We start from the raw sequence: 14,531 nt of genomic DNA, 5'->3' as shown, positions 1-14,531 counted from the left end.
GTCTACAAAAGTTTGTATCCCACTATGATGTATGAATACAGTGCACCAATAAAAAAAATAAAAATAAAAATAAAAAAAGCCCTGAGAAGACCTGTATTGAAAAAAAAAAAGTAAAAAACAAAATAGTGGTGTATCTCAGAAGTAGAATGCCTCTGAGTTCAATCCCAGTATAAAACAAAACAAAACAAAACAAAAACCCTGGGTAGGTGAGGGTTCTTTTCTTTTAATTATTTTTGTTAAAGTAACTCCCCTCAGACTCCCAGCCAGCTCTGATTTCCTTCAATTGTACAGACTGAGTTTAAATTGAAACTGTTAGCGACCTGTTTCCCCGAGCACTCTTAGCCAGGGCACCAGGCGCTAGTTGTACTGAGGGTCCTGTGGTCCACAGGTCAGGCCGCCCCGCCCACCAGCCACTCTCACCTTGCAGTGCTGATGACTTCTGACAGGCCAGCGCAGCCATGCTGTCCCCACTGTTTCTGAGTTAGCACCATTTCTCTTCTCAATCCTCCTCTCATCGCTTCCTCTCCGGCTCTGGACCCTGGCCTGAGTCAATTCCTTACAGCTTCGGGAAACAGTGTCCTTTAGGTCCTCCCACAAAATATAGTGAGTCTTCCGAGGAATTTTCTAGCCTTATATAATAGACATATTCTCACTGGGCATGGTGGCATGTGCCTGTAATCCCAGTACTTGGGAGGCCGAGACAGGAGGACTGCAGGCTAATGGCCAGTCTCAGCAATTTAGCAAGACTCTCGGCAACCTAGTGAGACCCTGTTTCAAAATTTAAAAAAAGGGGTCAGGCATGGTGGTACACACTTAAAATCCCAGCATTCAGGAGGCTGAGACAGTAGGACTGTGGTTCGTGGCCAGCCTCAGCTACTTAGTGAGGCCCTTTGCAGCTCAGTGAGACCCTGTTTCAAAATAAAGAATAAAAAAAATAGGGCTGGGGGTGGAGTTCAGAGGTAGAGTTCCCCTGGGTTCCATCTACAGTACTGAAAAAAAATTTTTTCAAAAAAAAAATAAAAAGGGCTGGGCGTGGTGGCGCACACTTGTAATCCCCGCGCTTGGGAGGCTGGGACAGGAGGATCGCGCAGGTTTGAAGTCAACCTCAGATGGCTTAAGAGACCCTGTCTCCAAATAAAATATAAAATAGGTCTGGGAGTATAGCCCAGAGGTAGAGGGCCCCTGGGTTCCATCCCCAGTACCACCAAAAAAATAAATAAATAAAATAAAAAGATCTAGGGGTGTAGCTCAATGGTAGAATGCTCCTGGGTGGTTCAATACTCTGTGTGCCTGCACGCGCATGCGTGTGTGTGTGTGTGTGTGTGTGTGTGTGTGTGTGTGTGACTTCTCTGAGTCTTTAGTGCCCTCCTTTTTGTTATTATTGTTGTTTTTAGTCCCGTTTACCTCCTGCGACAGCATCTCTGGCATTTATACTTCACTTAACGTGAGCTATTGTTTCTTCCATACTTTGAGGAGCCATCCTAGTATTGAGTTCGTCATCACTTGGGGTTTTTGCCAGGGTGTTAAATTTTATCATGGGACAGCACTCTCAAATTGACTCACTCCCCTAAATTCGATTTTATACTCCAGTTCCTCTTCCCAAGCTCCTCAAAATTCAGTCTCACGCTTCTGAGCCTCAGCATCTGCTAGTACTTGCTGGCGACGTTCAGCCCCACAGCTCCAACTTGGTACATCCCCTTCCCTTCCTTACACACCCAGCACGGACTCATCTCGGTTATTCTGTGGTTCACATCCAGTTAGAGGCCCAGTGGCCTGCATAGGAAGTGGGGACCGATTCCAAGGGCAATCTGTTATATTTATGGGGGAAGGGCTCTGAATTTTCAGGCAAGATAGAGTGTCAGCCTCTCTCTATCTAGGGAGGATTGGGACACTTCTGAAAACTCAAGGGGGTGAGAATCTACGGTACAAGATTTTTAGGTACATCAAACAAGAGGTCTCCAACCCATGTGTCAAGGATCCTATTACTTCTTAACCAGGGTCCTGAACTTGGCATATAAGACTTGTCTTGATTGGCAATTTAACTATTGTGTGTGTGTGTGGTACTGGGGATTGAACCCAGGGATGCTCTACCTCTGAGCTACACCCCCAGCCCTATTTCATTTTCAAACAGGGTCTCACTAACTTGCTGAGGCTGTTCTTAAACCCGCAATCCTCCTGTTTCAGCCTCCCAAGTACTGGGTGAGCACTGCCACACCTGGGTAGGTCTTTCAGTTCTTTGTTAAGCTTGCTTTCAACAAGTCTGAAGCCCAGTCCTCAGATTTCTCAAAGTCTCTCTGGAGAAGAAGAAAGGCTCTCTGCATGCTGTGCACAAAGCCTGCTGGCTTTTAATGGTAAATTTTGTTGTTGTTGTTGTTGTTGTTGTTGTTGTTGTTGTTTTGTGGGTCTGGAGATGGAACCCAGGGACATTCAACCTCCGAATTACACCCCAGCCCTATTTTTTATTCTTTATTTTGAATCAGGGTCTCACTGAGTTGCCGAGGGCCTCACTAAGTAGCTGAGGCTATCCGCGAACCGCGATCCTCTGGTCTCAGCCTCCCAAATGCTGGGATTACAAGCGTGCGCCACCACGCCTGGTTCAATGGTAGTTTAAATTATTGGTTAATTTAATTCACCTTCTTATTTTTCTAGAGACAAATCAAGCTTAGCAATAACCACCCAGTTTTCTGGTCTTCCTCATATTTCTCACCAGTCTGATGGATGATACCGGTATCCACATTCCCTCCAACCAGTATGGCACCTCAACACTCCATCAGTGAAGGAGCTGGCCACTCCTCTACCACCTGATTCCAGAGGCCTGTCTACCCCACCTACCACCGCCGAAGGAGTCCTCATTGCCAGCTGGCAGGCAGGCAATCCATCTCCAACATTTCATCACAGGGTTTCCTTCCTTGAACCACTTCTTGTGCCAACTCTTGCAGGGTAGCTTCCCGGGGAGCGGACTAAGAGACAGATTCAGCATGAAGAGCTTATTTTAGGAAATACTCTTGGGATCAACACCTGTGGAAGGGAAAAGAAGGAAGCAGAATTGGACAGAGGGAGAAGTTCAGCTATCCTTATTGGGGACAAGGAGACTATGACCATCATTCATTGGATGAGAAGTACCCCCAGGAAGGGGATACCACCTTACGGGTGGGGGCTCTCCTCTGCTGAGGCAATTGCTGAAGACGCCTAGCAGTTGCGGGCTGTCTACCTGCAGCACTCTGAGCAAAAGCTTAGTTCTTTATTCCAGAAGGGGGATCGGGTCAGCAGAGAGCAGAATTGACTACCATGTATTCTTTCTTTTTTTTAATTTTGGTACTGGGGGTTGGACATAGAGGTAGAATACCTCTGGGCTACCACTCCAGAACTTTTTATTTTTTAATTTGAAATAGAGCCTCACGAAGTTGCTGAGGCTGGCCTGGAAACTGTAACCTGTCTTAGTCTCACAGGTATTGGAATTATAGTGTATACTACCATACCCGACTAATAGAGCGTTTCAACAGTAAAAAGTCGGTGGCCATCAAATGTTAGAATTAAGAATCTTTTTTATTTTTAAAAGTTTAAAAGATTTAAAATTTTAATTACGTAAAGCTTTATTAAATATGTATTTGAAAATGTGTTATACCTTCCAAATATTTAGATACTGGTATATGAGACACTATTTATACGTTTGCTGTAGGCCCCTCAAATATTATTGACAGGATCCTGAATCCATATTTTCCTATTGGGTGCATCATTCAAGAAGTTCATATTTATTATACAATTATCATAAAATACAGATGAGTAAAACCCAAGCAGGTGAAAGCACCCATCAATCTAACACCCATAAAGAACTATTAACATTCTCAGAACATGCAAAGGTATATACACACTTTTCCTTCATCAGAAAGTATTGCTTTTACAGTGTATTTTTCACACTTACTATTACAAGCTAGCCAGACATGGCAGTACATGCCTGAAATCCCAGTATTTGGGAGGCTGAGATAGGAAGATGGCAGGTTCAAGACCAGTTTCAGCAACTTAGCAAGACTTCTCAGCAACTGATCCAAAACAAAATATTAAAAAATCTGGGGTCTGAAGCTTGGAGGTAGAATTCCCCTATGTTCAATCCCCAGTACCCCTCCCAAAAAAAGGGAGAATAGCAGGTTCGAGGCCAGCCTCAGCAACTTAGTGAGACTCTCAGCAAAACCCTGTTTCAAAATTTAAAATAAGGGCTGAGGGTAGAGCTTAGAGGTAGAATGCCCCTGAGTTCAGTCTCCAATACTAAGAAAAAAAAAGAGAAAAGATTATGTGCTGAACTTTTTATATAGATAAATGTAGATGTCCACTAAATTTTTCAACAGCTGCAAAATATTTTAATGTGTAGACATAGTCTGAGACACTTGAGTCAATTATCTGATTAGTTCCCACGGATGGATCTCTGCAAGTGGAATTCCTGGGTCAAAGGGCATGCACATCTCCAAGGCTTCTGAAGCATGCGTCTCCAGGACCAGGGCCTCAACCTCCCGTGCTCCCAGCAGCACAGTTGGGAGAGCTCATTCCCCAGGCCCACCTCCAACACACACACACACACACACACACACACACACACACACACACACACACTATGGGGTGGAAGAGAAGTAGATCTTCTCTGTGGGTCCCAACAGCATTCTCGAGGGTTCCATAAAGGCCCCACCCAACCTACCTTATAAAAGAACTGTGATACAAACACTAAAAAGTATTCTTCCTTCCACGATAGTTTCTCATTCTTTCAAAGCCGTGACTCTCAGAATCACTTACAGAGACCTGAGTGTTGGCCAACAAAGGAGACATGTTCCTCTCCAATGCCCCCGGGACTGTAAAATAAAGTCGAGCCCCTCTGCAGGTCCCCACGGTAGGTCCCAGCACTTGTTCATTCAAAGGACCTCTTGTTCCCATCCCATCCTGGTCATTCCAGGTGCCATGGTGGGCATGCCCTTGTCACCTGGTGCTCAGCCTAGCAGGGGGGTAACTTTCTCACTGGCTTTGTGCCCTCCAGTCACCACTTCTGTGCCCGCCCCAGCAGGGACCCATCCTGCACACACACTGCCATGACATTTTCCTTTCATCCTGCCATTTCTCTAGTCCCGAGAGGCCTTGTCTCCTAGGGGTGGGTGGGGCAATATTTAGATACCTTGGCTTAGCAAATCGGGGGTGCTCCATGGATTGGACTCACCCCAACCTTTAGACTCCATCTCCCCCCACTTCCCAACCCATACGGTCCACTCCAGGCAGGCCAGGGTTCCTCTCTGGAGCAGGATTCCCACCTCCAGGCCTGCCTTTCACCACCCCTCCCTCCCGGAATGCCCTTCTGAGCTTTTCTAGTTATCCTCCCGGCCCAGCTGACTTGGTGTTCTGGTCCTCCTGGAAAGGTTCCCTGAGCTGGCTACAAAAGGGTCCCAGTTCTGTTCCTCTAGTTTTGTTTCCATAGATCTCGTCTTTCCAAACAGATCGTAAACTCAAGGACAAGGACAATGTCTTTTTCTTCTGCTGCTCAAAACACACAACTTTATTGATGACATAAAAATAAAGGCTCAAATGTATAAACATAAGTCCACACAAAGGACCAAGGATTACCTTACTTATGAAGAATCAGCTCAGTTTCTGCTCATGAAGCATACCAAAAATATCTCAGTCCAGACAAGATAAAAAAATCGACACATGTATCTTCAGTACAAGTTTGACTTCATTTGGCGTTCATAAAATAATCCAGCTATAGACCGCATAGGTAACATCAGTTGCAAAGTTATAACGCAATTTACAATGTGCATCACTTCCAGGCTGTGAAATCAAAATATTACTCAAATTTGTATGAGAACATAAAGCCAGTTAAAGTTTATTTATTAATACCTCCACTTTTTCTTTCACCTCTGGGTCACTGCATTCTGCTGCTAAGGCTCGAAGTTTTTTGGCACAGGCTTTAGGTCGTTGGAATAGGAAATAAAGGGAATTTTTACTGAACTTGTCCTGAGTGAATGTTTTTGATCTTCTTTTAAATTGATAATTTATATTCTCAAATAGCAAAAGAGCATTAAGAATATTCTCTTTCGTCTCTTTCTTGCTAAAGATGTTAATCAGCGCTGTCGGCGCACTGGCGATGAGCAAGTCTCTGGTCATAGATGGGTTTTTGGAGAAATTCACAAGCATTCCCAAAACATGGTCTTTCGTCTCTCCACTTCCCACAGTTAACAGACGAAGAAATTCTGAGATATAATTTGTCACCATGTGCTGATATTCACTAGTAATAGTCAGGTGTCTTATCAATCTTAGTCCAGCCAGCTGCACATGGGAGTTCAAGGGATAGGTGACAGTGTCTTCACAAACTTGGTTTAGGTAAGTTTTCACCTTTCTGTGGTTCTCAGCAGCCACTGAGATATTATTCAGTGCATTTAAAGCCTTCTGTCTGACACTGGGGTAGGAATTAGTCAGCAAACCTTCAATAACTGAGATTCCCCCGACATTACGAACGATCTCTTGGGAATAAGGATAATCAGCGCTGTTATACAGAGCGTTCGTGGAGATCTCATGGACAGAAGGATCCTCGGTCATCTCAATCATGCAAATGAGCCTCTCCAGGTCTTCTGGATCCAGATTAGCTTCACGCTTACAGCGGCAGGTACAGGCCCGCTCCCCAGCCCTGGCCTGATCGTTTGCAACTGGGAAGCTGAGATCATCTTGCTGGAAGAACTTTGTTTCCGACCAGACCACGGCTCCATCCCATGGTGCCATTCCTGCCCCAGGGACCATGGACGGACATGTGATTCTCGACTCAGTGGACTTTCTGGCTCTGACTTGCTCCTCACTTGGCCTTTCGTTACTAGTACAGAACCAAGTCCTGATGTCGACTCCATCAGCAGCATCAGACTTATCCTCAGTGCCGCCCTTCTCCCCAGCCCCCGACTCTAAGGTGCCATCTTTTCCACTCTGGGATCTGAACTCATTACTGTTCTCACTTTCAGCCCAAAACAAGGACCTTAAACTGATCTCCTCAATATCAGGGCTGGAGGCTTCGCTTAGCTCATCCTCCTCTACATCCCGAAGAAAGGCCCAAGATCCTACACTAGCCTCTTCCTCCCCCCCTTTAGTGCCTGCATCTCCATCCCAGGGCCAAGACCACATCCTGGCCTTTGCCCCAGCCTCAGCTCCAGCCTCGGCTCCAGCCTGAGCCCCAGCCCAAGCCTCCGCCCCAGCCTCCGAGGCAGGCCAGGCCTCAGCCCCAGCCTCCACGGCAGGCCAAGCCTCCGCCCCAGCCTCTGCTGCAGGCCAAGCCTCCGCCCCAGCCTCCGCTGCAGGCCAAGCCTCCGCCCCAGCCTCCGCTGCAGGCCAAGCCTCAGCTCCAGCCTCAGTCTGAGGCCCAGACCAAGCTGCCACTCCAGCCTCTGCCCCTGACCAAGCCGTCGCTCCAGCCTCAGCCAGAGCCCCCGACCAAGGCACATCTCCAGCCTCAGCCCCAGACCAAGCCGCAGCTCCAGCCTCTGACACAGGCCAAGACTCAGCCCCAGCCTCAGCCTGAACCTCAGGCCAAGCAGCAGCCCAAATCTCAGCTCCAGCCTCAGCCCCAGCCACAGCTGAAGCCGCACATCCAGCCTCAGCCGCAGACCAAGCCCCAGCCCCGGCTGCAGCCTGAACCTCAGGCCAAGCCCTAGGCCAAATCTCAGCTCCAGTCTCAGTCCTAGCCTCAGTGCCAGCCACAGAAGAAGCCACACATCCAGTCTCCACTGGAGCCCCAGCCCCAGCCCCAGCCTCAGCCTCAGTTGGAGCCGCACATCCAGTTTCAGCCCCAGTTTCAGCCAGAGCCTCGGCCGGAGCATCACATCCAGCCTCCGCTCCAGCCCCAGCCTCAGCCCCAGCCTCAGCCTCAGCCCCAGCCTCGGCTCCGGTCTCGGCTCCGGTCTCGGCTCCAGCCCCAGCCTCAGTCTCAACCTCTGCTTCAGTCTCATCCACAGCCTTCACTCCAGTCTCAGCCCCAGCCTCAGCGCTGGCCTCAGCCCCAGGGGCAGTCAAAGCCTCAGCGCCAGCCTCTACTCCAACTTCACCTCCAGCCTCAGCCCCAGCCTCACCCGCAGCCTCAGTACCTCCACAGGATCCGAGAGAAGCTGCCTCCTCAGATCTGGTGGAGGAGCCAGGACCGGCCTTGTTCTCAGCCTCCAACCCAGAAGTAATGGCAGTCTCTTCCCTGCTCCCTGAGGGGGACTCACTATTGGTCTCATTCTTACTGCCAGGCATGGACACAATACTAGCTCCTTCGGCTGTCCAGCACCAAGACCCGATGAAGGCCTCGCTCCCAGGCCCAAACCAGAATCCTTCATTGGCCTCCACCTCAGCACTAACCAAGAACCTTCCACTGGCCCGGTCCTCAGGGCTAGGCCTCGACCCTCCACTGGCCTGGTCCTCAGACCTAGCCCAGGCCCCTCCACCGGCCTGGTCCTCAGGGCTAGGCCTCGACCCTCCACCGGCCTCAGTCCCAGGCCTGGACACAGCCCAAGAATCTCCACTGCTCTGGCTCCCAGCGCCAGCCCAGGAGCCTCCTCCACTGGCCTGCTCCTCAAATCCAGGTTTGGAGCAGCCACCAGTCTGATTCCCAGGCCCAATCCAGGACGCTCCGCTCACCTGGCTCGCAGCAACAGCCCAGGATCCAGCGCTCGATTGGTCTGCGGGACCTGGTCTAGATCCTCCAATGACATAGCCACCAGTCCCGACCCAGGAGCCTCCTGCACTCACCTGAGCCTCGGGCCCAGGTCTGGACCCTCCACTGGCCTGGTCTCCAGCACCAGCCCAGAACCCTGCTACAATGGCCTGATTCTCAAATCCAGGTCTGGAGCAGCTAGCAGATTGATCCCCAGCCATGGCCCAGGACACTCTACTCACTTGGCTCCCAGTGACAGCCCAGGACCCACCACTCGGCTGGCTCATGGGCCCTGGCCTAGACCCTCCAACCTCCTGACCAATGGTTCCAATCCAAGACCCTCCTCCACTGGCCTGACTCCCAGGGTAAGCACAGAACCATCCACCACTCTGATCCCCAGTACCAGGCCAGACACCTCCACTGGACTGGATGGTAGGCACCAGCCTCGATCCTCCAGACTGGTCCCCAGCATTGGCCCAGCATCCTCCTCCACTGGCCTGAGCCTCAAATACAGGCTTGGTCCCACTACTAGCCAGGTCACCAGCCCCGGCCTGGGACTGCCCATTGGCCTGGTCCACAGACCCAACCAAATAACCTCCACTCATTTGACTCCCCGAATCTGCCCACGATCGTCCGCTGGACTGATCCTCGGGCCCTGACTTGGACTCTCCAGCAGCTTGGCCAACAGTCCCAGCCCAGGCGCCTTCATCGCTGGCCTGGTTCTCAAAAGTAGGCTTGGATCCACCTCCGGCCTGATCACCAGTCCCAGACCAGGACCCTCCAATGGCCAGGTTCCTAGTGACAGCCCAGGAGCCACCAGCCGACTGGTCTGCAGGGCCTGGTGTCGAAGTCCCACCAGCCTGGTCCCCAGTGCCAGTCCAAGGCCCGCCAGCAGACTGGTCTACAGTGCCAAGCCTGGACCCCTCACTGGCTGGGTCTGCAGCATCAGCCCAAGACCTTGCACTAGACTGGTCCTCAGGCCCCAACCTGGACGCTCCACTGGGCTGGCCAACAGCTCCGGCCCAGGCCCCTTTCTCACTAGCCTGCTCCTGAGCAGGCTGACTGCTAGTCACAGCCCAGGAGCCTCCACTGGCCTGGTCCACAGCACCGGTCCAGTACCCAATACTGACAATGTTCCCGGCTCCAGCCCAAGACACTGCACTAGCCTGGTTCTCAGCCACAGCCCAGGAGCCTCCAGTAGCCTGGTCCACAACCCAGGACACTCCACTCGCCTGGGCCGCAGGCCAAGACCCATCGCTGACCTGACTCACCACCCAGGGCCCTGCAATGGCCTGGTTCGCAGAGACCACCCACGATCCTGCACTGGCCTGGTTCTCAGCCCCAATCCACGTTGCTCCAATGGCCTTGTTTTCGGCCACTGCCCAGGAAGCCCCAGTGGCCTTGTCCCCAGTCCATGATGCCTGGCTAGCCTGAGCCCCAGCCCAGACCGCTCCACTGGCCTGGTCCCCGGCTCCCACCCAGGACCCAACAGCAACCTCATTCTCAACCCTAGCACCAGCCCAGGACTTAGCACTGGTCTCATCACAAGCCACGGCCCAAGAACTAACAGCACCAGCCTTATCACTAGCCCCACTCCAGGACGCGAGGCTGGCTCCGTTCTCATCATCAGCCCAGGACACACTATTTTCCCAGTCTCCATCCATGGCCTGAAACCTAAATTTGATCCACCGCTCAGCGGCAATCCAGTCCTCAACACCAATCCCATTCCAGTAGTAGTCATGAACGTTTGGCTGAGTTCTTCTGCCTGTCTGAGCATCTGTCCCACCCTGGGTCTCAGAAGTGGGCACAGTTCCAGCCTCGGGCATGACATAGACCCCATCTTCTGCTGCAGCCTGTGCCCCAGAACTGGACAGGGCCTTGTCCCTTGCCCCCAGCAAGGCCACAGCCTGAGAAGCAGCCACAGCCTGGGACTGAGCAGAGCCCTTTGTACCTGACCTGGACCCTGCCTTCGACGCAGCACTGGAGTTGCCCCTTACTTTATTCCTGGCCCCAAGCAAGGCCTCATTCTGGGAGTGGGCCAAAGCCTGGGGCTGGGCCGAGCCCGTGCTACCCGCCCCCACCTCTGCCTTAGGCACAGCACTGGCATTGCCCCTGACCTTATTCCTGGCACCAAGCAAGTTCTCAGTCTGGGAACTGACTGCAGCCTGGGGCTGGGCAGAGTCTGTTGTATGTGCCCCAGCCCCTGACTTAGGCACAGCACCAGAACTGCCCCTGGTCTTACTCTTGGTGCCAGGCAAGCTCTCACCCTGGGGACTGGCAACAGCTTTGGGATGGCCAGAGCCCACCGTACCTGCCCCGGCCTCTGCTTTCGATGCAGCATTGGCATTGCCCTTCACCTTGGTCTTGGTACCAGTCGAGGCCTCACCCTGGGGACCAGCCACAGCCTGGGAATAGGAAGAGCCTGTTGTATCCACCCCAGTTTCCACTTTCAGCGGAGCACTGGGATGACACTTAACCTTATTCTTGGCACCGGACAAGGCCTCCCCCAGGGAACTGGCTAGAGAAGGGGGCTGAGCAGAGCCTGCGGCATCTGGCCCAGCCCCTGTCTTAGACACAGCACTGCGATTGCCTCTGGCCTTACTCTTGGTGCCAGGCAAGTTCTCGCCCTGGGAGCTGGCCACAGCCTGGGGCTGGGTACAGCCTGGTGTACCTGCCACAGCCTCTGCCTTGGGCATGGTGCTGGCATTGCCCTTGACCTTGTTCCTGCTACCAGGCAATGCCTCATTCTGAAAACTGGCCACAACCTGGGGCTGGGCACAGCCCACGGTACCTTCTGCAGCTCCAGCCTTGGGCACAGAATTGGCACTGCCCTTGACCTTAGTCTTGGCACCAGGCAGGGTCTCGCCCTGGGGACTGGTCGCAGTCGGGGGTTGAGCACAGGTCCTCTGGTCAGTCTTAGCCCCTGCTTTAGAAACGGCATTCGGATCACCCCTGCCATCAGCCTTGACATCAGGCAGAGCCTCGGCTTGGGTCCTGGTCCCGGCCGGAGCCTGTGCACAGGGTTTCACATCCAACCCCATCCCCGCCTTGCATTTGGCTCTGGCTTTGCCCCTAGCCTTTCCTTTAGCATTAGGTAAGGCCTCTCCCTGGCTCGGGGCTGGAGCCTCAGCTTCATCCTTGGGCACGGTGCTGGTATGGCCCTTCGCCTTCATTCTGCCGTTCAGCAAGGCATCGCCTTGGACATTGGTCGCAGGCTGAGACTGGGGACAAGGCAGAATGTCGGTCCCAGCTCCTGCCTTAGCGATGACATCAGGCAAGGCCTCGGCCTGACAATTGCTCCTCGCATTGGTCTTGGCTCCTGCTTTAGGCACGGCATGGGAATTCCCTCTGCCCTTCACCTTGGCATCGGGCACGGCCTCAACCTGAGTACTGGCTGCAGCGTGAGCCTGAGCAGCAGCCTGTACGTCAACCCCAGCCATCGCCATAGGCACCATGTGGGGATTTCCCCAGCCATCGACCCTGGCACCAGATGTTGCCTCAGCCTGCTTCCTGGCCACGATCTGGGGGTGTATTACATACGATCTCATATCTGCCCCCGCCACTGGCTGCCACGTGGCATTGGTATGAGCCCAGGCATCAGCCCTCGTCCCCGGAACGGACTCAGCCTGGGTCATGGCCACAATCTGAGGCTGAGCAAAAGCCCTTGTGTCTACCCAGCCCCCTGACATGGTTGTGAGAGCCCCCTTGTCCGCATCCCCAGCACCAGGCATCTTGTCATCCAGGATCTTGGCCGCAGCCTGAGCCTGCACACAGGACTTCATGTCCACTCCGGCCACTGCCCTGGACATGCCATTGGGATGTTCCTCAGCCTCGGACTGAGTCCTAGCCACACTCACAGCCTCTTCTAGGGTTCCGGCCTTGGTTTCTGCCACAATTCCAGTATGGCTCACCGTCCCGATCTTGACCACTTCCTTGGTCACCGCCAGGACCTCGCTCTGTGTCACCGTCACTCTGTTAATCTCTGTCTCTTTGGCAGCCAATGCCCGAGCTTCTGCTTTGGTGTGGGTTGTGCCATCCTTCCTGGCCTCTGGCCTGGCGGCCAGTGCCCACGCTTTAGCCTTGGTCTGGGTCACTGCCTCTCTCCTGCCCACTGCTTCAGCTTCCACCTCAGTCTGGGTCACTGCCTCTCTCATGGCCACTTCCCTGGCTTCGGCCTCAGTCAGGGCCTCGGCTCCAAGCCCCACTGTGGCCTCAGCCTGAGTGTCCAGATCCGCCCCAGGCATGGTGTCCGACGGAGAGTCGGCTTTGGCTCTGGCTACGGCAGTGGCCTCGGTCTCAGCTCCATCCCCAGACCCACCTCCTGCTCCAGTGTCTTTGCGGGTCTTGCTCTTGCGTCTAGCCTCGGTCTCTGTCCCGGCCATGGCTCCACTTGTGGCCAAGGTCTGGTTCTGCACCCCAACCACAGTCTCTGTCTTGACACTGGCCCCATTTCTAGTGAGACTCCTCACACTCTGAGCTCTTCCCTTGGTTAACCTATAAATGTAATAGCAAGTGCCAGCCCAGATCACCAGTCCTGCAGTTGCCCAGCCTACTTCCTGAACGCGGCCCATGTAATCACCCCCGCTGAAGGCACGGACAAGGTAGAGGGGGGCTCACTGGGGCTGAGGCAAGAGGGTGACAGGTCTGGATGGAGGCTTGGGAGGGTGCTGGTCTTCGGCCAGCCAAAGGCCACCGCAGCTGACACTGGAGATGGACCTAGAAGCGGAGGAAGGAAATGAACTAAAATGTCTCTCCAGATTCCGTGGCATCATATTGCCGGATACACAGAGGAAGAAGTAATGGAAGAAGTGATGTGCTTAGTGGAAGAAGACGGTGAGCAAACTTGTCATCCCCTGTATTTCACTCTCTCCCCACTTTCTTCCCCAAGGCACTTCCATGTGCCAGTCTATGGTTCAAGGATGGTGGGAGGGCTGATGATGAGCAGGAGAAACCCAACCGAGAAGCCCCAGACCTTGATGTCTTACTAGTCCTCCTCTGTCACCATGGCCACTGGTCTTCCACTCGCGTACCAACCTGTAATGAGCCCAGGAGTTCCCGCCTTTCCTTCTCTTGCTTGCTGACACACTCTAAGGTAGACATAGAAATTCACGAGAACTTCGGACCTAAAGACAGACAGACAAAGGGAGGGACGGATGGGAGCAGAGTATGATCTTTTTTTTTCTTTCGGTACTGGGGATGGAACCCAGGGGCATTCGACCTCTGAGCTACACTCCCCACCCTAGTTTTTATTCTTCATTTTGAAACAGGGTGTCACTGAGTTGTAAAGGGCTTCACTAAGTAGCTGAGGCTGTCCGTAAACCATGATCCTCCTGTCTCAGCCTCCCAAGTACTGGCATTACAAGTGTGCGCCACCACGCCCGGCTGGAGAGTGTGATCTTCATGGACAGGCATCTGATTAGCAAACTACCTCTTGACCCCTCCCTCAGGTCACTCCACTCTCCCAGGTGTTGCCTCACCCTTTTCTCTGGCCCAGAGTTAAGGTGAGCATGTCACGTAAGCAGCAGGGATGCTGGCAAAGGGGCAGGCCCTTACTGGATGCACACTGGTCTCCAATAACCCACCCTGGAAGTCTACCCCAGCAGTGCCCGCCCTCTTACCGGTCTAGACTGCTCAGAGATATTTTTTCTCCTTGTTTCTTTGCTTCCAGCGATCTCAAGCCCTGTAGCAGACATGCAGGCAGATCTACAGGCAAGTGAACACACAGGAGGTAATGGAGACCTAGTGCAACACACAAGCACCTTTCACTCTTGACCCCAATGCCCGCCTTGCCAGGGCCCAGGTCCGACTTAATAATGCGTCTCACTTGTGACGTCTCCCCACCCCTGCTCAAGACTTCTCAGTCACACCGAACCCTGATATTCCT

General features: G+C 52.9%; 1 protein-coding gene across 1 annotated transcript in view; it reads right to left on the bottom strand.

Moving 5' to 3' along the window:
• ARMCX4 (armadillo repeat containing X-linked 4) overlaps window positions 1-13,218 on the bottom strand; it is a gene marked incomplete at both ends in the record, with an annotated part of 33,520 nt that extends 20,302 nt beyond the window's left edge. The window contains 3 exon segments of the mRNA XM_080719034.1: window positions 5,872-7,109; window positions 8,097-11,439; window positions 11,548-13,218. Coding sequence (XP_080575160.1) covers window positions 5,872-7,109; window positions 8,097-11,439; window positions 11,548-13,218 — 6,252 coding nt within the window.
• Between the last annotated feature and the right edge of the window lie 1,313 nt (window positions 13,219-14,531).

The sequence above is a fragment of the Muscardinus avellanarius genome (genome assembly GCF_963383645.1).
Source record: "Muscardinus avellanarius genome assembly, chromosome: X".
In the NCBI taxonomy this organism is placed as follows: domain Eukaryota; kingdom Metazoa; phylum Chordata; class Mammalia; order Rodentia; family Gliridae; genus Muscardinus; species Muscardinus avellanarius.
The sequence above is the reverse complement of the archived record's forward strand: the minus strand, read 5'-3'. Positions and strand labels throughout refer to the sequence as shown.